Genomic DNA, 25,496 nt, shown 5'->3' on the forward strand with positions numbered 1-25,496 from the left:
ACTTGAACTTTGAGGTGCTTTCAAACTGCTAGGTTGGCAGGAGCAGGGACTGAGCAATGGGAGCTCACCCCGTAGCGGGGATTCGAACCGCCAACCTTCTGATCGGCAAGTCCTAGGCACCGTGGTTTAACCCACAGTGCCACCCGCGTCCCTATTGATATATGTACCAAGAGAATATCATCATTATCATCATCATCACCATCATCATCATCAAATCTGCACACACTATTGGCTTACAATCATAGTTGGATGGGACCACAATAGTCTTCTAGTCCAACCTCAACTTCTCAGCCCCAGGTCTTCTGTGCTACAGAGTATTTGAAGGCTTTGTTCTTTCCCCATTGTAACCAACCCCCAGACGTGGGGAACTGCTCTCTCTCTCTCTCTCACTCACCATATTCCCTTGGCCGTGGGTGGACCTGGAGCAAAACTGGGCTGAACCTGAGTCAGGTGGACATAGGAATGTGTGGCTCTCTTTCTGCACTGTCTGGGCAAACTGATGTCTCTCCCAACTCTCTCAAGCACACACAGTGCAGAAGAAGATATTCTTCCGAAAGAAGTGATCCAGAGAGCAAGAATGTGTGTACAGCATTTTGAGGTCCGCATTAAATTGCATTGCCCACTCTGGATTTTCATAAAACCACCAGGTGAAGTCATCAGAGGTGGGTGGGCGGGACTGGAGTGACATGACATCACTGTGCTGATAGCGCTCTATCTCTCTTTCCATATCTGAGGCAGGTGGGGCAGGGCAGGTGTCTGGAGGTGATAATGGACTGGATGAGGGCCAAACACGAGATGAACAGGGGAATGGAACATGAAATAAAATGCAAAAGGCAAAGCAGACAGGGAGCATCTTCAATGCTAGCCCCATTGGAAGAGACTGATTTAGACCTCCATTCCCCCCAGATTGCATGCCTGGTATGAGCAAACCCCTTGCAGCTCTGCTGAGAAATCTGGAAGCCACAGTGTTAATCTCTATACGCTTCTCCGACAGGGGAATATATACTGTTAAATCTTGGGAGTTATTTAAAATGCCAGGGAGTATAATAGCAGTCCTCTGAAATAACCATTTCATCTGCCTACATTACTCTAAAATTAATGAATAATGAAGCGATGCCCTTCACATTCTCTTCCCTTTCCATTCCAAGATATATTGATCAGATGACATTTATTTAAGTTTGGGATAATGTATTAATTTCAAGATAATTATTCAATATACTTTTGTCACTGTTGATATGCTTCAATGTCATCCAGGGGCCGGGGGATGAATAAACTGTTATCTGACATTGCTGGACAGGGTGCTAGAAATAAATGCAATTTTTCTCCTTGGGGGAAAAAAAATCAATGTCCCCCCTCTCTCTTTTTGGAGTGGGGGGAGAGGAGAGGGAAGAGAGGAGGAAGCAGGGCATTATGGTGGAATGACAGAGGATCCCAAGAAGACCTTTATTATTGTTGTTTTTGTAAAGCAAGGTTGGTTCTGTGGAACAGAGCCCTCTTTGGCTGTCACTGAGGTCAGACTGATGCTCAGCAAAGCTGACAGAGCCCATCCTTAGTGGATGCCATTGCAATATTAACACTCATTTAGAGCAGATGTGGCTAAAAGCATGAAACATTGAACAAACAGCTGCCACAGATCCAGTGCCATTGCTTGAGCACTTATGTTCTATTAATGCACTGGGTTCCTGTGGCCATCAGGGCTGCTTCCTTCCTCCCTGGTTCTCCATGCAGCAAATGGGTCAAGCTGTGGCAACTCCAAGATGAGCTGTATCCCCCTTCCAATGGGCGTCCCTGGATTGCAAAGCGAAAATTGGAAAGAAACAGAAGAGGGGAGTGGATGCATGGGGAAAACACACCCCATCAAGCTTCTTTTGGAGGACTGGCAATGACATTGCTCTCACACACAGCAGTATTCTTGTGCCAGGCTGTGTATGTTTAAAGCCAGCTTGTTCCCAGCCCTGTTCTCAGATTTATAACAACTCACATGGTCACACAAACACAGAGCACAACTTACTTAGGTTTTCACAGGTCCACACTGAAGAAAACAAAAAAAATTCTCTCCATTTATATATCTCTTTATGAGGGTTTGGAGACATAAGGTGCAGCCTTATACTGAACCAGGCCATTGGTCCATTTAGCTCCGTACAGTCTGCACTGACTGGCAGAGGCTGTGATGTTAACATATATGAGAGAGTGCTGGAGGGGAAATAGTTAAATCGGTTGCACAGTCAGGACCCGCAGGGGTGGAGTCAGTGGGACTATAAAAGGAGTTCAGGGTGGAGTTGGTTGGGGGTTGTTGGTGGGTAGTTAGTTGGTTGGAGTGTGTTGGCTGGTTGGGAAAGGCAGTTGGTAATAGAGAGTCAGTTAGGGCAGTGGGTTCTTCAGTGTGGGGAGGTAGAAGAGATAGAGGAAAATAAGACTAAGAAAGTAAAGAGCAACAATGTTTAGTAAAGGTAAAGGGTCGCCTGACCATTAGGTCCAGTCATGGCCGACTCTGGGGTTGCGGCGCTCATCTCGCTTTATTGGCCGAGGGAGCCGGCATACAGCTTCCGGGTCATGTGGCCAGCATGACTAAGCCGCTTCTGGTGAACCAGAGCAGCGCACGGAAATGCCGTTTACCTTCCTGCCGGAGTGGTACCTATTTATCTACTTGCACTTTGATGTGCTTTTGAACTGCTAGGTTGGCAGGAGCAGGGAGCGAGCAATGGGAGCTCACTCCATTGCGGGGATTCGAACTGCCAACCTTCTGATCAGCAAGTCCTAGGCTCTGTGGTTTAACCCACAGTGCCACTCATGTCTGCTGTAAAAGTTTGTTTGTGTCTGAAATAAAAGACACTCTTATTTATTAACTGAGAACTTGACGGAGACTGAAGTGATTTTACCAGGGAGGACCTGGCTGGTGGCAGCGGATTAGTGGTGTACGGGTCAACGGTCCGTGAGATGACCGGGGGCTCCGTACAAATGCCACAGAAGCTATTCTGGGTTTCCACCACTACCGAGAAGGCCCTCTGCCTGTTTCCCTGTAACCTCACTTCTCGCAGTGAGGGAACCGCCAGAAGGCCCTTGGAGCTGGACCTCAGTGTCTGAGCTGAACGATGGGGGGTGGAAATATGTAATATTAGATAATCATAAGAATCAATGATAATAAAATGTTGTTATAATCACAGACCAATAACAACAGTAAACAAATTCCAGCATAAAAAAGCAGCAATGGAAAATAAAACACTGAACTATGGATCTAAAATTCAGTGCTTTCAAAATGTAAAAGCCTGGCAAAATAAAAATGGGTGGAGCTGCCAGGTGAACCTCTCTGGGGGGGAGCACCCCCAAATTGGGGTGCCACCCCCTAAAAAGCCCTTTCTTTAATATCCACCCACCTCATCTCATTTGGTTGGGCACCTGCAGAAGGGCCTCTGAGGAAAATTTCATGTTCTGGGTAGGTATCTGTGGGAGGAAGTGATCCTTCAGGTAACCTGGTCACAGATAGAAGAAGAAGATGAAGAGTTTGGATTTGATATCCCACTTTATCACTACCCGAAGGAGTCTCAAAGCGGCTAACATTCTCCTTTCCCTTCCTCCCCAACAACAAACACTCTGTGAGGTGAGTGGAGCTGAGAAACTTCAAGAAGTGTGACTAGCCCAAGGTTACCCAGCAGCTGCATGTGGAGGAGCGGTGATGACCAGCACTTTTTCTTGGGCCCAGACTGAAAGGCAGATGCCTTGTACCATTACCTGCTATCAGAATGGTGACTGATTCCTTCAGTGCTGGCCCTAGACATTTTGCTGCCTGAGGCAAAGGACAAGATGGCCCCCATGTGCTTCCGTGTTCAGAAGGTGACTGGACTGAGACCCAACTCAAACTTCAATATCAGCAGCAGGATACCACAATGAGGGCCACTGGCTAGTTTAGGGGGTGCAGGACACTCCCACTTTTGCCCCTCAACAGAGGAGAACATCCAAGGAGATGCTGTTGCTGCCACCGCCTGAGGCTGTTGCTTTCCTCTGCCCAGCAGTTAAACAGGTCCTGACTCGCTTTCTAAGAAACATAGTGAACTTCTGGTCTGTGGGTGACATGCGAACAATGAGAACTTGCCAGGAATGATGGAGATGGAATAAATTCTGAGATACACCTGCATAACCTAACTAAACTGCATCCTCCTTTGCAGAAGAGCACCCTTGCACACAAATGGTTTAGAAACAGTATAGAATAAAACACTTGTGAATTCTGCACGCCACGCCTCTTTCCGGAGAATGACCTATATACTGCTCACCTTAGGTCATTTGAACGCAGTCCAAGAAGAAAATATTGCGAGTGAAGTCTCTCGTTTGCTCTCACCTCTTTTCCCAAAGAAGCCAGGGTTCTGCCCTTTCTAAAATAAAGGAGAAAATCCGTGTGACAAGCATGCTCAGTCTGATTACATCTGACAGATTTAAAGTGCACCCCTTTTACTCCCCAAGAGGCTTTGATCCTCTCACTTAACAGGACTTGTAGCTGCGGGAAATTACTTTGTCATACGCAACACAGTGTGGTGGGCTGGTATTGACAGTGCAAAGTGTCAGCAACTGATGCACGGAGCAACAGGGCTAAATAATTCATCGAGAAGGCACAAGCTTCTCCAGAAACACACCCCGCCTGAGAATCTCCATTCTGCACCGGGTGTTCCATGAGATGACAAAGGGATCGAATGTTCCCAGCCCGCCGTATAGCCCAAAGGCCGCTGGCGCTTATTAAAATGATTACCAGCATTGTGTGAGGACAGACCAAAGGCCGCCATCGATTTCATCAGAGTGCAGCCTGAAAGTGTGGAGGAATCCAGCTGGCCGTGGTACCCATGGGCTTAACACCCTTGAGGATTCCTGCCCTTCCATTTGAGCAGAGGCTGCATCTGAAAGAGGTGGGGGGAAAGGAAAGGTCGATCAGTCCTCTGAGCTTGCTCCACCTGAAGCACACGGGAGGCAGGAGGTGGCAAAAATAAACAAAGCATCCGTTCTCCCGCACAAAGTGCTTTTCGGTCCATCGGTGGGAGGCTGAGAGGTTTCCATCAAAGCCATTTTGGAACAGATATTGGAGGGCAGGGGAAGGTGGCGCTTTCAGGAGACTAATAGGGGAATAAAGGCATAAAGGAAAGAAAGGTTATAGAGTGATAGAATTAAATAAGGTTATTTATGTATGTCACAATGGCAGCCCGTGTTCCGTTAGCCCAAAAATGGAAAACCAGCGAGGTCCCAACTAAAGAAGAATGGCAACTTAAACTGATGGAATATGCGCAGCTTGTGGATCTAACTTATAGAATAAGAGAACAAGAAGAACATTCGTTTAAAGAAGATTGGAAAACGTTGATTGAATATGTGGGGGGAAATTGTGTACACTTGAAAATGTTGGCAGCGTTAAGATAAATTCAACAGTGTAAATAAGTTTTGATGGAAGTAATAATGGAATACTGAATGGTTTAGTTTATGTAAAATATGTAGGGATTTATGCTATGCAAAATGAACCATGGAAAGAGAAAAGGGGAAGTCATTGATATTTTAAGGTTGTTGAAATGAATATTCCAAATTGTAAAACAGAAAATTTAATAAAAATTAAATAATAATAATAATAATAATAATAATAATAATAATAATAATAATAGAGTGCTAGAATTAAGTTGGAATTGTGCTGGGGAATGTTTTGTGGCCAAATTGAGGTCGGTGTGTGGGCAAGGTCTCCCAATGCCTCAGTCCCAAGGCAAGAGGGTTATGCTCACTCCATACCCTCCAGCATTCCTCAGATGAAAATAGGAACATTTGTCACTCCCCCCCAACTGACCCTCCTCGACCCACTCCTCATTTTTGCCCCCCTCCCGGCAGAGCATTTCCTTTCAGAAGGAAGGCAAGTGCCACCACCATTTCACCAACTGGACGCAGCAAACATGCCCTCCATCATCCTGAGAAAACCCCGCCATCCCAATTTTGTTTTGTTTTATTCTTTGGTAGAGTCGTCCGTGACTGGACCTAATGGTCAGGGGTACCTTTACCTTAAGGGACGCGGGTGGCGCTGTGGGTTAAACCACAGAGCCTAGGATTTGCCGATCAGAAGGTCAGCGGTTCGATTCCCCGCGATGGGGTGAGCTCCCATTGCTCGGTCCCTGCTCCTGCCAACCTAGCAGTTCAAAAGCACGTCAAAGTGCAAGTGGATAAATAGGTACCACTCCGGCGGGAAGGTAAACGGCATTTCCGGGCACTGCTGTGGTTCACCAGAAGCGGCTTAGTCATGCTGGCCACATGACCCGGAAGCTGTACACCTGCTCCTTCGGCCAGTAAAGCGAGATGAGCGCCACAACCCCAGAGTCAGCCATTATGGTCAGGGGTCCCTTTACCTTTACCTTTGCCTTTGCTTGGTAGATTTACATAAAGAAAAACACAGACTGATAAGTAAATTTTAGAAAGGGACAAGATTAGACAAGGGAGCACGAAGTATTTTTATTTTTTTTAAACCAAGACTCCTTGTGCTCCACTCCATTCCCCCTTTCTTCCCACCCAGGGTGGCCTTGCCTTCTAGCTGCCCCTTCAGAGCTGGCACGTCGCACAGGGCTGGGTCTTGAAGATGGCAGTCTCTTCTCCTCCACTTTGCCCTCTCTCCCGCTTCCGCCATGAGCTGCCTGCGGCGATCACACAGGGTCCCCGGACGTTTCACCGTCTATTGATCCCTGTGCCACCACTTTATTTCTTGCTTCCACCACCCAGGCCCTACCTGGTACAATACTGAGTTCAGTCAGGGTTAAATTGGAACACAAACTTCTGTTTATTTATTGCAGTTTAACAAGCGTATGGTTTCATAAACAGTATCAATTACATTCATGGGGTGCCTATCCAGACCCATAACTTCCGCTATCTGCTCTCACTCACTAAACCATCTCTCAGATATTGACTTGTCTTCCTAGCTCCTAACTATTCCTGACTCAGCTTATATCGCTACCCTAACTCAACCTACCCACAGACTCTATCCCAATTCACACCCACTCCAACCAACCTCCCAACGAACTCCCCCCTTCGCCCCTCCCAGAGCTGGTTTTATAGTCTCTCTGACTCCACCCCCTGGGTTCTGATTGGGTAACCTGTTTAACTATTCCACCTCCACCACTCTCATATGTTAGCGTCACACTGCCCAAGGGAGGAGGCTGCAGCAGCAGCCATGGAGAGACAACAGGATGCTCCCTTACTTCCACTTGGGACAAGTGCCGGCTCACTCTCCTTCCAGAACTTGGCAGCAGCAGCACTGGCAGGGGGAAACAGGGACGTTCTGGGATTAAATCAGGAGCTGGAATGGCTTTCATAATTCAGAGATTGTCCCTGGAAAATCGGGACGCTTGGAAGGCATGCCAGCCTTTCCCGACTTCTGACCTGGCCCTTTGTGGGTTAACAGGTGGTAGAAACAACAAAAAGAGACCTTCTGAATTTGACCAGGGGCTTGCCTAGCCCAGCATCCTGTCCTCATATTGCCATAATAATAATAATAATAATAATAATAATAATAATAATAATAATAATAATAATTTATACCCCGCCCTCCCCAGCCAGAGCTGGGCTCAGGACGGCTAACACCAATAAAATCACAGTAAAAACATAATAGGGAAAAAAAGAGGGGGGAACCACCAATTTAAAATACAGGTTAAAATGCAATTTAAAATGCAGCCTCATTTTAAAGTGGCTGATAAATCAAGACCATAAGGGGAGGGAAACATAAGGGTCAGACCGAGTCCAAACCAAAGGCCAGGTGGAACAGCTCTGTCTTGCAGGCCCTGCGGAAAGATGTCAAGTCCCGCAGGGCCCTAGTCTCTTGTGACAGAGTGTACCACCACGTCGGGGCCAGTGCTGAAAAGGCCCTGACCCTAGTTGAAACCAATCTAACCTCCTCTAGGCTCGGGACCTACAAAGTGTTGTCATTTGTGGAACTTAAGGTCCTCCGCGGGGCATACCAGGAGAGGCAGTCCTGTAGATACGTGGGTCCTAGGCTGCATAGGGCTTTAAAGGAAGCCCCCAAGTAGGACTTGAGCACAACAGCAATCTCCTCAGTTGTGGTCTGAAATGCAATGCCCCTCTGCCTTCTCATAATGGTTTCCCCAGCATATGCCAGCAGTCGCTATTGTCCTGACATTGAAACAACATTCTGTGTAGCAATACCACCCTAGCTTTGTGATGGGAGCATAACAGGTATGCCCTGCCACCAGACTTCAGCGTGTAGAAGCTTTGGAAATTAGTTTCTTGTGCTGTATATCCTTTCTTCTTCTTTTTAAATATAAAAATAATAATAATCCATGAGTACCAAACAAACACATCAAAACCAAAGCTATTTGCATCTATCAACACTAATAAGAGCCACACCGCCGCTTTGGTAGCATCTCGACTCTCACCTGACCCGGAAGTTCAAAGGCTACATCAAGAAGCAATTAGCATATTTCCCACAGACGGGGCAGTCAAATGAGCAAAGAGCTAATAGCAGCCCCGACCAAAGCGTCTCGGTGGACTTCCTCCTCCACTTCCGAATTGGATCTGTCAGCTCCTAAATTGCGTGCATTTTTGAGCCGTTAGCACAGTTTACTGCCCGAGAAAATATCGTATCAGCCACCATTAAGGTGGCAAATTGCTTCCTAAATGGTAAGTTAAAGAATAGGATTGTACTTCCCATCTTAATTAAGAAGACCGTCCTGGTAAATGGAAATAAGTTGGCCAATGTATATTTTTGCTACTGAAATGGAAACTAGCACTAGGAGATATCTGAAGGCCTACGTATTGGATAATGCGGTGTTCTGCCCCTCCTCATTTAAGCCCCATAACAACCCTGTGAGATAGGGTAGGCTAAGAGGGAGGGAGGGAGGGAGAGAGAGAGAGAAGGAGAGAGAGAGAGAGAGAGAGAGAGAGAGAGAGAGAGAGAGAGAGAGAGAGAGAGAGAGACACCAAGGTCACCTGTTGTTGTTTAGTCGTTTAGTCGTGTCCGACTCTTTGTGACCCCATAGATCAGAGCACGCCAGGCACTCCTGTCTTCCACCGCCTTCCGCAGCTTGGTCAAACTCATGCTGGTAGCTTCGAGAACACTGGTTATCTTGTCCTCTGCTGTCCCCTTCTCCTTGTGCCCTCCTTCTTTCCCAACATCAGGGTCTTTTCCAGGGAGTCTTCTCTTCTCATGAGGTGGCCAAAGTACTGGAGCCTCAGCTTCAGGATCTGTCCTTCCAGTGAGCTCTCAGGGCTGGTTTCCTTAAGAATGGATAGGTTTGATCTTCATGCAGTCCATGGGACTCTCAGGAGTCTCCTCCAGCACCATAATTCAAAATTATTAAGGTCGCCTAGTGAGCTTCATTTGACTGAGTGGGGATTTGAACCCTGTTCTCCTAAGTCCTAGTTCAGCACTCTAACCACTACATCACACTGCCTTGCAATGCTGAAACTTATAGGAATTGATGGGCCTGTGGCTTAATGGACATTGTGATTTGCAAAATTGCATCAGCCTGGAAAAGAGCTAATACAACCACGCCAATCATCTCCGTCACAGGTTTAGTTCTTGGAAACTGAGGTGAGTAATGCGTAGCTCAGCCCTGAGCCCAGCAGTGGCCCATGCCAGCAAAATCCAGCTTCCTAACAACATTGGGTCACATTTTCCAAAGTCTACAACCTCATCCCACCCCCACAATATTTTGCTATAACAACTAATTACATATAAATGAATCCTTCTTAACTGATCCAACACTCAGTCTGCTTTTAATTACAAGGTTTCGACAGTGACAGATGGCACAGAGTATGACGAATTGACCCTGAAGGGTTAGATGGTTGTCACAAGAGTGATTTGGTTTCAACAGCCAAAAATAGGTTGAGGTTGCAACGTTCAAAGGTATAACATGGAGTTGACTTGATGTTGGCAAGGGCCTCTTGAATCCGTGCTGATATTAGTAGGCCCTGAAAATATACAAAGAGTCTATTGAAAACAGACCAGGGCTGAGTGAGATGAAGCTATTCACTGTTATTGAACATTTTCAGAACTGCCCCCAAATGCCTTCCCCTTTCAGCATTTTTGTCACTTGAAAAAAAAATGTTCACCTTTTCATTTAAGCTGACTTACTCATCCTTACTTGTCCTCACTTTCCATCACCTCCATTCACCCTCAGCAATCTCACAGCAATCTCACAGCAAACCCTCAGCAATCTCACAGATTTTACTGACCGATGTCTAGCAATATGGACGTCACACAAGGGTGCCACCATAGTCACTAGATGTTCAGTGATTTGGTGGGATCGGAGGAGACTCTTGAGATTCCCATGGACTGCAAGAAGATCAAACCTATCCATTCTGAAGGAAATCAGCCCTGAGTGCTCACTGGAAGGACAGATCCTGAAGCTGAGGCTCCAATACTTTGGCCACCTCATGAGAAGAGAAGACTCCCTGGAAAAGACCCTGATGTTGGGAAAGATGGAGGGCACAAGGAGAAGGGGATGGTAGAGGACGAGACAGAGGACAGTGTTCTCGAAGCTAGCAGCATGAGTTTGACCAAACTGCAGGAGGCAGCGGAAGACAAGAGTGCCTGGTGTGCTCTGGTCCATAGGGTCATGAAGAGTCGGACACAACTAAATGACTAAACATCAACAACAATTTAGGAAGGAGGGAGAATAACTGAATGATAGAGCTGGAGGGGGGCACACTTGAATGCCATCTAGCCTGAGGAAGGAAATCCAGAGCTAGAGCATCTTCAAGATACGGTTGCCCAGTCTCTGCTTCAAGGCCTCCAGCAGAGAAGAACAAGGACAACTGATTCCATTGTCAAGCTGCTGTCAACGTTAAGACATTTCTCTTAATGCTTAACCAAAATCCACCCTCCTGCAACTTAAGTTCATTAGATCTCTCATCAACATTGAATGTCCTGGTAGGATTTCCAAGGCTGGTGAAGGAACTCTCCCTGCAGTGGGAAAACTGGGAAAGGCCAGAGATTAGAGTTAATAGAATCATAGAACTGGAAGTTTGGAAAGGACCCCAAATGCTCACCTAGTCTAATCCCCTGCATTGAAGGAATCACAACTTAAAACTCCCTTACAGAAGGCCATTCAACCTCTCTTTTAAAACGTCCAACAAAGGAGCACCCACCATCTTCCGAGGTGGTCCATTCTGCTATCAAGCAGCTCTTGCCATCAGAAAGTTCTTCCTAATGTTTGGCCGGAAACTCCATTCTTGTACAGTGGTACCTCAGGTTACATACGCTTCAGGTTACAGGCGCTTCAGGTTACAAACTCCGCTAACCCAGAAATAGTACCTCGGGTTAAGAACTTTGCTTCAGGATGAGAACAGAAATCGCGCTCCGGCGGTGCAGCGGCAGCGGGAGGCCCCATTAGCTAAAGTGGTACCTCAGGTTAAGAACAGTTTCAGGTTAAGAACGGACCCCTGGAACAAATTACCGCATTTTTCGCTCTATAGGGCGCACTTTCCCCCCTCAAAAAATTAAGGGGAAATGTGTGTGCAACCTATGGAGCGAATGCAAGCTTCTTGGCTTCAGCGATAGCAACGCGAAGCCTCCGAAGCACAGAGGGAGCGCTCCCTCCACACTCCGGAGGCTTCGCGTTGCTTTCGCTGAAGCCTGGAGAGTGGGAGGGGTCGGTGCGCACCAACCCCTCTTGCTCTCCAGGCTTCAGGGATAGCTGCCTGAAGCCTCCAGAGGCTTTGGGTTCCTTTTGCTGAAGCTGGGAGAGCAAGACTCTCCCGGCTTCAGCAGAGAGGGAGAACTGCGCAGCGCCCCTTCAGCCAAGCGGGAGGAGAAATGGAAGGGGCTCCGTTTCTCCTGCCGCTTCACTGAAGGGGCGCTGAGCAGAGAGGGAGAGATTTTTCCCCCCTTGTTCTCCCCCTCTAAAACAAGGTGCGTCCTATGGTCGGGTGCGTCCTATAGAGCGAAAAATACGGTAAGTATTTACCGCTCTATATATGTTTTCTGCTACCCCAAGAGGATACCCAAGGTACCACTGTAATTTGAATCCTACCCTTTTGGGGCAGCAGAAAACAAGCTTGCTCCATCTTCCCTGTGACAGCCCTTCAGATGTTTGAAGTTGGCTATCCTATCACCTAGTACAAGTTTTCAAGGTACATTTTGGTGTGAAAATGTACAAGGGAGTTTGAAAGGAGGAGAAAAAGGGATTCAATAAGGTTGAATACAGTGGATGCTCGGGCTGCGAATGTGATCCACGCAGGAGGCATGTTCGCAACCCGCAGTATTCGTAACCCGCAGCACCGCGTTTGCGCATGCGCAGGTTGCAATTCAGCGCTTCTGTGCATGTGCAAAATGTGATTTAGTGCTTCTGCGAATGCGCGAGTGCCAAAACCTGGAAGTAACCCATACCGGTACTTCTGGGTTCGGCGCGGTGCGCAACCCGAAAACACGCAACCTGAAGCGTCTGTAACCCGAGGTATGACTGTAAATTCCTCAGGGATGGTTTGATTCATCCCTGTGATTGCTGACTCTTGGAAGAGTCACAAGATCAGATTTCCTAGGACAGCTAGACTTGGACAGATAGGTTAAATGGGCATGGAGTTTACTTTACATAAATCATATAAAACACCTGGAAGAACGTCCTGCCAAATGTGATTCAAACTTTCAGGTGCAAACTACAAAGCAAAGAGCAGAAGCAAGTAACTCACAGCTGAATTGTTACCTGTCTGGTTGCAGATGTCTTTCTTTTGTGAAAACAGGTGTATCTCTGCCCTTGAGACAGCCGCTTGTCACTTCCGCTCTGGCCAAGTTCGTCCATCAACTCATCTGCGACCTGCCCTGACAGGAGACAAAAGGGCAACAGCATCAGATGGCAAAATTTGGGGTAATGCCAACCTGATGGAGAGTGTATTAGGTGCTGAGAACAACGGCAACTCTCAGCAAAGGCTTGAAAAGCAAATCAGAATCCGTTCAAACAATACTGCTTCATGTTTAACATGGTGCAATGGTCTGTGGACAGGATTCCACCCCCCCACCCCCGCCCACCATATGCCCATTTACCATTTAAGACCGTGATGGCCAAACATGGCTCTCCAGCTGCTTTGGAACTACAGTTCCCATAATCCCTGACCACTGGTCCTGTTAGCTAGGGATGATGGGAGTTGTAGTCCCAAAACAGCTGGAGGGCCAAGTTTGGCCATCACTGATTTAAGAGAAGTACAAACCTCTCTGAGAGAGATTCTACCCAAACTGTGAAACCATGAGAATGCAATTATGGTGTAGGGTATATTTCAATCAGAAGGGCAATTTGGGGGAAGGCATTTGGGCTTCCAGTATTTGTGCATTGCCTCAAGTGTGGTTTTGGTACTTCGGCTGGTGAATAGGGAAAGCAAACCACTGCTGCTAGAATGGCTATAGGGCAATAAACTTTAAGTACCCAGTATCTTCTTTCCCTAATCCTCTGCTGTGCTGTACTGCTCTTCCACCAAGGCTAGGGAACCCTTTTTGGTCCAAGGGCCAGATTCTTATCTGGCCAGCTTCCGAGGGCCAAGTGGGTGGGGTCAAAGGCCAAGTGGGAGGGGTCAAACAATGCCACTACAGTGGTACCTCGGGTTACAGGCGCTTCAGGTTACAGACTCCGCTAACCCAGAAATAGTACCTTGCGTTAAGAACTTTGCTTCAGGATGAGAACAGAAATCACGCAGCAGTGGCGCGGCAACTATGGGAGGCCCCATTAGCTAAAGTGGTGCTTCAGGTTAAGAACAGTTTCAGGTTAAGAACGGGCCTCCAGAATGGATTAAGTTCTTAACCCAACTGTATAAGGAAAGTGAAATACATTTGAAAAATAACAGCCATCAAGCCAATCACCTCCATAAAGTTTAAATAACATACACCACATTCCTAAAAACTCTACATGCATGCACACACAACAATGCGTGTGTGCTTGTGTGTGCGCAGAGGGGTTCTTGTCTCACCTCAAGTTGAAACATATTCCAAATGTTTCAACATTACACACAGCCCACAAGCTTGCATAGTATGCACACACACAAGACCCTCCCCAGTACATACAAAAGTAGCATGTCAGGAAGAATGGTTCTTGTCTAGGTTTCTCCCTGACAGACTAGTTTTCTATATTCAGGGTGGGGGGTGATTTTTTCAAATGGAGGGGCATTTACACATTAACTCCCACCAGTTTACTGAAGTGATACAAACAGGTTCTTTACATGAATGAAAGGACTAGGCCTCAGTTATTCAGCAGACCCCACTTTCCCCTCCTAGTTCTTTCCCTCAACCTTCTCTGCCTGAGCATCTCCCCATTTTCATTTGATGTGCTATCATTCCTCTCTCTGGAACCCCATTACAACAGCAATGAAATGTAAGGCTCTCTAATTAAGAGAAAACAATTGGGGACGGAGTAATGCAAAGGGGAACTTTTTTGACACCTTTTATGTCTTAAAATGTTCCTATTGGAGCATTCAAAGGTATTTAGCTAGAATTCATTTAAAACTGTAGCTGAGGAATGTCTCTAACAACTCCGGAGGGGACAATGGAAGAGGTTCTGACTTTTAAGTTGCAATTGTTGGTTCTCATAATTGGACTGTGTGTGATTCATTATCACTGTGTGTGTGTGTGTGTGTGTGTGTGTGTGTGTGTGTTTTAAGAAGCAGCGGAGAGAACTGTTCAGATACTTCCTGCAGGGGACAAAATAGCATTTGCTATTCAGAGCAATTTGGGGGGGGGGACAAAGCTTGGGAATAATTTTTCCAAATTAACTCTGCAAACCAAGCTTCCTTTGGGTCTTGTTCTGGGTTCCTTGACGGCCGGAGAGAGAGAAAAAGAAGGATCCCTTTTATGCAAGTGCTTAATAGACAAATAGCTTGGCAGGGATCAAATTTAGCTTGCTGGATGGAGTGCTTACATGCAGAAAGCAGAACTCGTCATAAGCAACTACAGTAGCTCAGCCTTTTTCACCCTACGTCCTTTTTTTTTTTACTGTCCATATAAGTTGCACCACCAACAGCAACTGTATCTGCAGCCTGGCCACTATTTTGCATCTCCACTGAGCCTCTTGGCTAAGGTTGCTAACTTCAGATTTAGAATCAATCAGAGAATCAGAGAATGGTAGCATTTGAAGGGATCTCAAGGGTCATCTAGTCCAACCCCCTGTAATGCAGGAATCTCAACTTAAGCATCCATGACAGATGCCTACCCAATCTCTGCTTAAAAACCTCCAAGGAAGGAGAGGCCATCCCCTCTTGTGGGAGTCTGTTCCACAGTTGAACATCTCTTACTGTAGAAAGTTCTTCCTGATGTTCTGTCAGAATCTCCTTTCTCGTAACGTGAAGCCATTGGTACGGGTCCTACCCAGCAGAGCAGAAGAAAACAAGCTTGCTCCATCTTCCATGTGGCAGCCCTCAAGACATGTGAAGATGGGTGGTGCTGTGGGTTAAACCACTGAGCCTAGGACTTGCCAATCAGAAGGTTGTCTGTTCGAATCCCTGCGATGGGGTGAGTTCCCATTGCTCGGTCCCTGCTCCTGCCAACCTAGCAGTTCAAAAGCACATCAAAGTGCAAGTAGATAAATAGGTACCACTCTGGAGGGAAGGTAAACGGCGTTTCTGTGCGCTGCTCTGGTTCGCCAGAAGTGGCTTAGTCATGCTGGCCACATGACCCGGAAGTTGTACGCTGGCTCCCTCGGCCAATAAAGCGAGATGAGCACCACAACCCAGAGTCGGCCACGACTGGACCTAATGGTCAGGGGTCCCTTTACCTTTACCTATCATATCTTTTCTCATACATCTTTGGGGTAGGTTTGCAGGTATGGCAGAAGGAGATAGGAGCTGCCTGTGTGATGCCCACCTGGTGGAAACGCTAGCTCACATGGCCCTTAAATGTAAAATGTATGATGATCTCTAGACCAATTTCTAGACCATCTATGTATTCCAACATGGAAACCAGAGACAGAGCTTATACACTTCTTATTACGGGGGGGGGGGGCAGGAGCTCACCAAGACAGCAGCTAAGTTCCTCTATTTGTTTTTTTGTTGCCGAAGTACGCTACAGGATCCTTCCCTTGCTGGAGACCCACAGAGATGAAATAGATTGATTGCTTCTTCTTCCCTTTGGCAAATGACTGTACTGTTGAAATGGCAATGAGATCGCACTGGCCTATTTATTCTGAATGTTTGTATGTAATGCCAATAAAGGTTTGATGATGATGATGATGATGATGATATCTTCTCTCAGTCTCCTCTTTTCCAGGCTAAACATACCCATTTTCTGGCATGTAAGACTAAGGCTACAGATTGAGGCACATGGGAGTAAATCCCATTGAACACAGTGACACTTACCTCTGAGTAAACATGCCTAGCATTGTGCTACAAGTACTTTAGCTTCCAGAGAGCATCATTTGGACACAAGGCATCCTGTGTCCTCCAGAGCATAGCGCTTCCAATGTTGGAGCGCCAATGTCAGGAGCAGCAGGGCCAAGGAAGGTGCCGTGGCAACAGAGAGGGAGGAATGGGCAAAGCTCTCACTCTCTCTTGCATAGGAAGATCAACTGTATCCAATGGCTACTGGACCAGAGGATCACAGCTATATTCTCTTTTCAGAACCACCAGAGATCAAATTCATTGAAGTGTGTGTGTGTGTGTGTGTGTGTGTGTGTGTGTGTGTGTGTGTGTTTAGGAGGACTTCTTCCCATCTCATTTTCGGAGCAACATACACAAGAAATGGGAACCATTTCCCCAAGAAATCATCACTGAAATTACTTAAAATAGCAAAACCAAATATGGCAAGTGTATAGCATAATCTCCGTGCCACAAAATCTGCACAACCTTCTAATCATTCTACATGCACGTACCAAGCAGTGTTCAAAGGTAGGGAAAAATATTTTAAACAATATAGATCACAATAAATATTGAAGTAACTTGGGCTTAGAGCTCACCTGATTGACCAACAATATTTCCCTCTCCTCTTGGTTCACAGGAGAACAGTTGATTAGAGTCTTTCCCTGTCCTGCACAATGCCAATCTGTGTTCTGTTAAGAGGAAATTTAATGAACAAAAGGTCAAACCACCCGACCATTTCATCATTATCAGATACATGGGGGTGGGGGGGGAGCCAGAGAAATGCAATTTAGCAATAAATAAGAGGCTGTTTTGTGTGTCTGCTTCTCCCTTTTTGCATTCCCTTCTCATGAAAGTTTTGCTGGTTTAAACCTAGATATTTTCTAGAAATAGTTACCAATATCTAAAGGGTGAGGAAAGCTTTGGTGTTTTTAATTATAGGGAGCAACTATAAATTGAGAAGAAAATGTTCATCCTTTGAGCAGCCTGGATGCAGTATTGGGCAGAATCAGCACTTGTTATGCCTTCTCCCCTTTCAGTTTTGGTTCCATCACCCAGGAAGGAAGGAGCCGAAGTCCATTCTCCCCCCCCCCCCAGCTTTGCCCTGGTCTCCAGTGCAGTTTTCTGACTTCTCCTTGCCAAGACGGAGTGTAAATGCGCATTTAAAGCACATGACTTCCCTCCAAGAACCCTGGGAACTGTAGTTTCCCCCTCACATACCTGAAATTCCTGGTACAATTCCAATGATTCTTTTGGAGAAGTCACGTGCTTCAAAGGTATATTGGATGTGTATGATGGGGATATGCCTGGAATCGGTCCTTGTTGCCCTCCCCAGTTGGTGAGGTGAGCAACTATTCTATTCCGAACTTAAAAATTGAAAGCGTAATGCTGGTGGGTCAACAAAAGAGGTTTAAAGACTCTCTCAAGGCAAATCTTAAAAAATGTAGGTTAAACACCAACAACTGGGAAACACTGGCCTGCGAGCGCACCAATTGGAGAACAGCCTTTACCAAAGGTGTCATGGGCTTTGAAGACGCTAGAACTCAGGACACAAGGGAGAAACATGCTAAGAGGAGGGCATGCTTGGCAAACCTTCACCGTAATCAACTCCCGCCCAGAAACCTATGACCCGACTGTGGAAGGACGTGTGGATCCAGAATTGGCCTCCACAGTCACTTACAGACCCATTGTTAAGACTGTGTTCTTGGAAGACAATCTTACTTGGCTACAAGTGATCGCCAAAGGAGGAGGAGGAGGAGGAGGAGGAGGAGGAGGAGGAGGAGGAGAAGAAGAGGAGGAGGAGGAGGAGGAGGAGGAGGAGGAGGAGGAGGAGGAAGAGGGGAGCTTTTGGGCCTCACTCTGCCCTTTCTTCTCAGGTGGGCAATAAGGATTCAACTCTGGGCCCAAATTTCTAAAAGACCACCTCTTTTGCTACAGACCCTTTTGGGTGTTAGGATCATCCTACTCTTATGTAGGACCCTGGTAGAAGCACATGCCCAACTGGCAAGTTCTCTCCCTCCTAGTCGATCGTTTGGGAGCTTCAAAAGGTTTCTTCAGCCCAAACATCACAGCGACTGATGCCAAGAAGCACACTTATGATCCTGCAGAGTATTGGTGGTTCGCGTAACAGACTCAATAGCTCAGCGTTTTGGCTAATCTACTTTATTTACATATAATACACCTGGAGCATTCTGACTTAGCTCCTTCCTCTTTCTCATCAGACAGCAAAGAGAGAAACAACAAAGGACAATAGTCCCACTTTGTGGAACACAGTAACACAAACATCCTGTCTCCGTCACTTCCCACACTGTGGAATGAAGACATATACCGTCATGTGATAGACAACAGTCTCATGACTGCAAACACGGAGCAAGAATCCTAACTGATCCTAAGATCAACAGAAGAGGCCCTCATTGTAGTTCCACTCCCTTCAGTCGTTCAGAGGGTGGTGGCCAGTAAGAGGGCATTCTCTGTGACAGCCCCTAAACTGTGAAATTCCTTCCCCACAGCAACCCATCTAGCACCTTCACTGTGTGCTGAAGATGCCTGCATTGCAGGGATTGGACTACATGATGACTCATAGAGTCCCTTCCATCTCTGCAACTCTGTGATTCTATTATTATTTACACTGGACTTTGATACCTGAGCAGGGCTGGATTTAGGTTTGATGAGGCCCTAAGCTACTGAAGGTAATGGGTTCCTTTATATGTCCAGCTGATAAATTGTCACTGTTTTTCATGTTGAATATATGCTATATGGTAATTTATGGACCTAATAGGTATCTAAAGCCATTTTCACATAACAAAATATGTATTTTATCAAAGTAATTGTTGAACTGAAATACAATTAAGAAGAAGTATATTAATAGTGAAAAAATTTTGGGGGGCCCCAAGAGAGTGGGGCCCTAAGCTCTAGCTTGTTTAGCTTATACGTAAATCTGGCACTGTACCTGAGATATATATTATAGGATCCACCTTGTTCTCTTGATTGTGATCTGTCTTAACAGCTTTTAGTATCGTATTATTAAATTGTTGTGGGCTGCCCTGGGACTTTATGAGGAAATGGCTTGCCAGCCCTCCAGGTCTGACCTGAAGTCTCCAGGTTTGGCAGTGGCCCTCTGCAGGTGGCAGATGGAGAGCAGGCAAGAGTGATGATGATAATAATGCTAACTGTGCATGCAGCTTGCAAGCTCCAACATGGCAGGACATGACTCCAAATTATAGCATAGACGCTTGGGAGGCTGATCTGGCCTCCTCTGCTCACCTCTCCCAATTAACTTCCATCTCTAGGGGCCACCCCATGACATCACTAGGGGCTGCCCTTAGGTCTCAGATTTGGGCCCTGAAATCTCAGGGTCAGGGATGCTCCTGACGTGGGAACCCTAATGGGGAAGAACAGGTGAGAAATATAATAAACACTCATACTAACAATTCACAATTTCCTAAACCCAGCATGTCTCAGACCTGAAGAACCATCTAGGGCCAACCTGGGCTTGTATAGTCTGCACAAAAGAACCTCCTGCTTTGACCCCAAAGGGCCCCAGAAAGGACAGTAGGCTGATTTCTTCCAGAGTCCAGAAAATAGTCACCACATACATGTCTTAAAATGCGGAAAATTTATGGCCTCCTGCTATTTTGTCCTGTATAATTACTGTTCCGACCGCCTGGCTTAAAATGGAGATCTCTCCCCCTCCTCCACTGCCTGGGTTGAACTGGGGGAGGGGGGTGGATGCGAAGAGGTGCCAGTCAACCCCATTTGTGTGTGATAAATAATCAGTTGTGCACTCAGTTTTCAATGCTTGTTAAAAATCCAGGCACTGGAACAGCTCCCGAATCTCACCGCTCCCACCTCCACTGCCAATCTCTTTTGCATCTCATTGGCATTTGAGAACATTAATTGACTCATTATTCCAATTCATATTCAGGAAAGGAGGCTGATTAACGAAGGCAGATGCAGAATCTCCAGACACATTGGGAGCGGTGTTGTTTGTCCCGGCAGTTTACTCGACTTATTAGAATCCTTTGGAAACTACAAGCAGGAGAACCAGAGACATGCCCTGCGATGTCGTCTGCTTTATAACATTTGCACCTCTTTGCCCTTGGTTTTTTGCTTTTTTAAATTAAAAAACAAACAAGCCACCATAATCTTACAGCCATGCAGAAGACCATGGAAATCTTGAAGCAGCAACATTTTATCAGCTCTGGGGGTTTTTTAATTTGTTATTTTTTTGGGGGGGGGGATGGGATCCCTTTCTTCATAATAGTTTGGGAAGAGTAGAAAACAGCCACCAGGCCAGATGAGGTTTGCTCAGAATTAGAATCAATGCAAGAAACCCATAATATGACCGGCTAAGAGATCCTAGAACGTTGCTCCTTTCTACATAGTCGATTCCAAAATTCCTTCCTCACATCCAAATTAAGAACCACAGCATCCCCACCAGGGGAGAGGAAGCTCTCTGCCCACCAAGGCTGCATTTGGAGTCCACATACCGGTGGTGGGTGGGGCCTATATCCAAATTGGACAAAGCCCAAGCAAGGAGAAGTTGGGCATGCTGTCTGGGGCTGAAAGAAGTTGCAGCCAAATCATCTGCAACTTGGTTACAACTCTCATCAGGCCCAGTCAGATGTGCATACTGCTTCTGACACTAGAAATAACGTACAGTATAGCCATCTTAAGGAAATCAGCCCTGAGTGCTCACTGGAAGGACAGATCCTGAAGCTGAGGCTCCAATACTTTGGCCACCTCATGAGAAGAGAAGACTCCCTGGAAAAGACCCTGATGTTGGGAAAGATGGAGGGCACAAGGAGAAGGGGACGACAGAGGACGAGATGGTTGGACAGTGTTCTCAAAGCTATCAGCATGAGTTTGACTAAACTGCAGGAGGCAGTGGAAGACAGGAGTGCCTGGCGTGCTCTGGTCCATGGGGTTACGAAGAGTCGGACACGACTAAACGACTAAACAACAACAACATATTCATCTTGGTTAGAAGCCACTGAATTTGCTTACTTCCATTCAGGAACGCCATCTAAAAGGGGCTGAGGGGTCAGAGGGCCCTCCATATTTCCTAGAAGGGGTCTGTCCCACCCCCCAATTCTGCTGCGATCCTCAGAAGGACATGCCAGGATGAAGATGCTTAGCCCTGCCACAATCCCCAGAGTGCCAAAAACAAACCCCTGTGTTGCAATGAGAACTGTTTTATTATACAATGTGTATGCAGGTAGGTCAATTCTGTTATCATTCATTGGTTGTATGCTTTGTATTGTATTTTCAGCTGATGAAGACTATTACGAAACAGTAGTATCATTCCAGAAACACTGTCCTTGAGGCTTTTGGGAAGTCTTCCATTGAAACTTTTGAAAAAGTATGGAAGAAATTTTACTTTTTAGACTTTTGAGATATCTTCTGTTGAAAACTTTGAATAACCATTGTGAGACTGACCTTTGGTGCCTATCTTGAACACATGGCTTGATGTTCTGTGCCACTCATCTTTTACATTGTATATATGAACTCTAATAGATATATTTCTACTTTGTAAATGATATCATTATTCTATTATATATGCTCTAACAGTTATTTGTGTCTATATTTCTGTGAATGATCCCCAGAGTTCCTACCCGGAAGGTGAGCTGGCGATCTCCACTAGGGATACGTACATTCCTTTGAGGATTGCCAGAGTGCCTTCCCTAAGGCATTGGGAAGGGCAACATTTGCTTAGGGCAACCTTTGCTAACCTGGTGCCTTCCAGATGTTTTGGACTACAACTCCCATCAGCAGGAAGCCCCATGAAGGGCATCAGGTTGGTGAGGTCTGGCACTGAACGTGTTTGGATCAGGCTCTGAATCGGTTAAATTCCAAGCCCTTTGGTTTGAGCAAACAATGACTCAAGCTACAGCCCATAATAAATAATCTCTGGATTTTCTTCAGCCGCTTAGAGCATTTTACTCGCTTTTAAATGAAAAGGTTGGGTTTTGCTTTCTTTCTTTGTTTTTAATTTGGTGCCAGTTCCCCACAAATACCAACAGTTGCTTAAGAAAGGGGAGGTGTGTGGAGGAAATATCCCTATAGGAAGTATATTAGGACAGACACAGCTGACTGCTATGGTTCCTTTGGAGCCGTTATCATCTGTCATGTAAATACATAATTAAGGGCTTTTTAAAAATGCAGATTATGTAAATATATAGTTAGGGTCTTTTGAAAATGCAGAGGGTCGACCCAGTGGAATCTAATGAGTCCTTTGGAGCTGTTTGTGAAGACATATTTAGATTTGAAATGTGGAATGAACGCTCAATGGACCGCTAGGTGCTCCTTCAGAGCCATTTACGGACTCTTCTGCAGATCCTTATTTTTGTATGGGGGTTTTCAGAAACATAGTAATAATGCAAGATAAAGTGCACCAACTGTTCAGTACTTGGGTAGCGGGGGAAAGCTGCAAATATTTTTTTTAGAAGTAATTATTGCTCCTAAATACATCTCTCTCTCTTCCCAAGCTTTAAGGTTCCCCGGAAGCTAGTGAGCCAATTTAGGAGGAATTATGGTCCTCCTAAACTTCACATTGCACTTTTGAGTCTGATCTTAGTTTTTCAGGCTCCAAAATGTATCACACACTTAAGAAGACAAGAAGAGTCCTGTTATTTCATCCCCAAAGCCCATCTAATCCTGGATCATGTTGCATGCAAAGGGTCCCAGGTTCATTTCTTAACATCTCCAAGTAGGTCTGGGAAAGACCCTGGTCTGAAATTCTGGAGAGCAGCTGCCAAGCAGGTGTAGACAATACTAGGTAGGTCAATTTTCTGATTCAGTGTACAGCTTCCAACATTCCTATGTTCACTGCAAGGATAGGATTCTGGACTGCCAGGGGCTGATCTGGATTGGAAGAGTGGGGAATGCAATCGCAGGAAGAATAGCTCCTAACAGAAGAGGAGGGTGAATATCTCCCCCCCCCTCTCTTCCAGCATTTCCAGAAGCAGAGAGAGAGACAGAAGCTGCAGTGTTGAGAAAGGACACTCATCCTCCAACACCACTTTCTGAACACGACCCAGGAGAAAGGGGCGGAACCATTGTATAACAGTGCCCCCAGCTCCCAGCTCCTTTAGCCGGTCCAGAAGGATGCTGTGGTTGATGGTATCAAAGGCTGCTGAGAAATCCAGCAGAACTAGGAAACAGCTTTCACCTTTGTCCCTAGTCTGCTGGAGATCATCGATCAGCATGACCCAAGGCAGTTTCAGTCTCATGGTGAGGCCTGAATCCAGATTGGAAGGGATCCAAATGGTCCACATCCTCCAGGCGTGCCTGGAGTTGTTCCGCAACCATGGACTGGATAGGCTTTTGCCCTGTTCTAGCAAGGCTTTCCCTCAGTTCTCACGTTACAATCAGAGCATCTCTCTCTCCTCTTTTGTCTGAGTTGACATCAATGTCCTTTCCTTCGCTTTCCTTTTATACAAATAATAGCACAAACTTTCTGTGGTAGATTCTCCCACCTGTCTAATCTGACTATTGATAATGGTCTTGGCTATCACAGTTGTGCATTAACTATTTGTGCATAACTATTACATCCTCCAAAGGGATGCAGGTGGCGCTGTGGGTTAAACCACAGAGCCTAGGACTTGCCGATCAGAAAGTCGGTGGTTTGAATCCCCATAACCAGGTGAGCTCCAATTCCTCGGTCCCTGCTCCTGCCAACCTAGCAGTTCAAAAGCACGTCAAAGTGCAAGTAGATAAATATGTACCGCTCTGGCGGGAAGGTAAACAGCGTTTCCGTGTGCTGCTCTGGTTCGCCAGAAGTGGCTTAGTCATGCTGGCCACATGACCCGGAAGCTGTACTCCGGCTCCCTCAGCCAATAAAGCAAGATGAGCGCCGCAACCCCAGAGTCAGCCACGACGGGACCTAATGGTCAGGGGTCCCTTTACCTTTACCTTATTACATCCTCCAGAATGTTGAAGGCATGCAGGCATCTTCACGTCAGAGAAACCATGGTTCTGCACTGTCTACTTCATTCTGGACCACTCTGCTCTGGTATCTCTTCCTTGCCTGTTGGCTGCTCTATATGACAAAGTGAACTTCTGGAAACGGTTGACACCAAGTCGAATGGCATTGACGCTGTCCATGCAATTACATTCGCTCAGGCAAGAATTTCCACATCTTGTCTCAGTTTGTGTGCTAAATTGTTTGATGGAAACATCAACCAGATTTCGGAGACTTGAGAGCTAAAAGGGTCCATACTGTGAACTCCTGCTTCGGGGGAGGATTATTTCATTCTTCAAACCTCTTTGGGGATGTGGGGACATTCAGGAGAAGCGATTCCTAATCTGTTTCCTTTGATCAGCAACAATAATGTGTCTTGCTGTGCTGCAGATTGGCTTTATGTTGCAGTGATGGTGCCTCAGTTTTCATCACAGTTTATTGATTTATATTCCACCTTCCCTCAAAATTGCTCAAGGCATGTACATGGCAGTGGTTTGCATTGGTCCCAGCTTTCACCTTGAATACCTGTTTTTCTTTTTTACAAAACCAATTTGTTTCTGAGTTGCTCTGTGCTCCTGGGTTTTGGTTTTGAGTCACTCTGTGAAATGAAGTTCTGCTTCCCCTAGCACTCTTTTGCGGAATCTAAAAATGACCAGAACCTTTCCCCTCCTTTTGGCAGAAGCGGATAAAATTTGTCTGCGAAGGAGTCCCTGCAAAGTGGATGAAGTAAAATAGATTTTGCACAATCCACATTAGGGCCAACTTTATCAGGGCGGCAAAAACTCACAGATCCGTAGTATCTCATTTTTGGTGGCTGTTGGTGGTGGAAGTTTGTCTCTTGCTCTTTCTGACCTTGGGAAAAAGCAGCTTCCTATGTACCTGCAAATTCAATGCACAGAAAGGTCATTCTCTTGGCATTGTTCCCCCCTCTACCCCACATCACAGGCAGTTTTGTAAATTCCCACAAAAGCCCCAGGGTGTGTACAACCATAACATGGTTGCACATAAATAGCTCCTTGGATGAGTCTTTAGGTTTTTCTGCTTTGGAGGGCATTGCACTTAATATGTTGCTGTGGAATACCAGTGTCCATGGGTTAAGAATCTGATTTTTTTTCTTCATATGGTGCTAGGCATATTGGCATAATTCTTCCCTTCTGTTTTTGATTCTCTGTCCATGACAGATTTCACAGCAGGGAACCATTCTATCACATATGGCCACTAAATTAAAGAAACTTCCAAAACTTCTGTC

General features: G+C 46.1%; 1 protein-coding gene across 1 annotated transcript; it reads right to left on the minus strand.

The window, feature by feature from the left end:
• Window positions 1-205: 205 nt before the first annotated feature.
• LOC308594348 (uncharacterized protein) lies at window positions 206-24,378 on the minus strand. Its single transcript, XM_081207470.1, has 6 exons — window positions 24,199-24,378; window positions 16,884-16,976; window positions 12,646-12,770; window positions 4,269-4,367; window positions 3,375-3,470; window positions 206-1,788 (listed from the first exon to the last, which is right to left on the minus strand). The coding sequence occupies exons 1-6, from the start codon at window positions 24,235-24,237 to the stop codon at window positions 1,737-1,739; spliced, it is 504 nt and encodes a 167-aa protein (XP_081063596.1). The 5' UTR covers window positions 24,238-24,378; the 3' UTR covers window positions 206-1,736.
• Between the last annotated feature and the right edge of the window lie 1,118 nt (window positions 24,379-25,496).

Source organism: Podarcis bocagei (assembly GCF_964188305.1).
Source record: "Podarcis bocagei genome assembly, chromosome: 9".
Classification (NCBI taxonomy): Eukaryota; Metazoa; Chordata; class Lepidosauria; order Squamata; family Lacertidae; genus Podarcis; species Podarcis bocagei.

Excerpts from the sequence above, each read along its gene's own strand:
- LOC308594348 (XM_081207470.1), bottom strand. The coding sequence starts at position 24,237 with ATGCCTGCATGCCTTCAACATTCTGGAGGATGTAATAAG. Across the intron at positions 16,977-24,198 it reads ATTCTGGAGGATGTAATAAG|AACACAGATTGGCATTGTGC; the intron begins GTAAAGGTAAAG and ends TCCTCTTAACAG. Across the intron at positions 12,771-16,883 it reads AAATATTGTTGGTCAATCAG|GTCGCAGATGAGTTGATGGA; the intron begins GTGAGCTCTAAG and ends CTGTCAGGGCAG.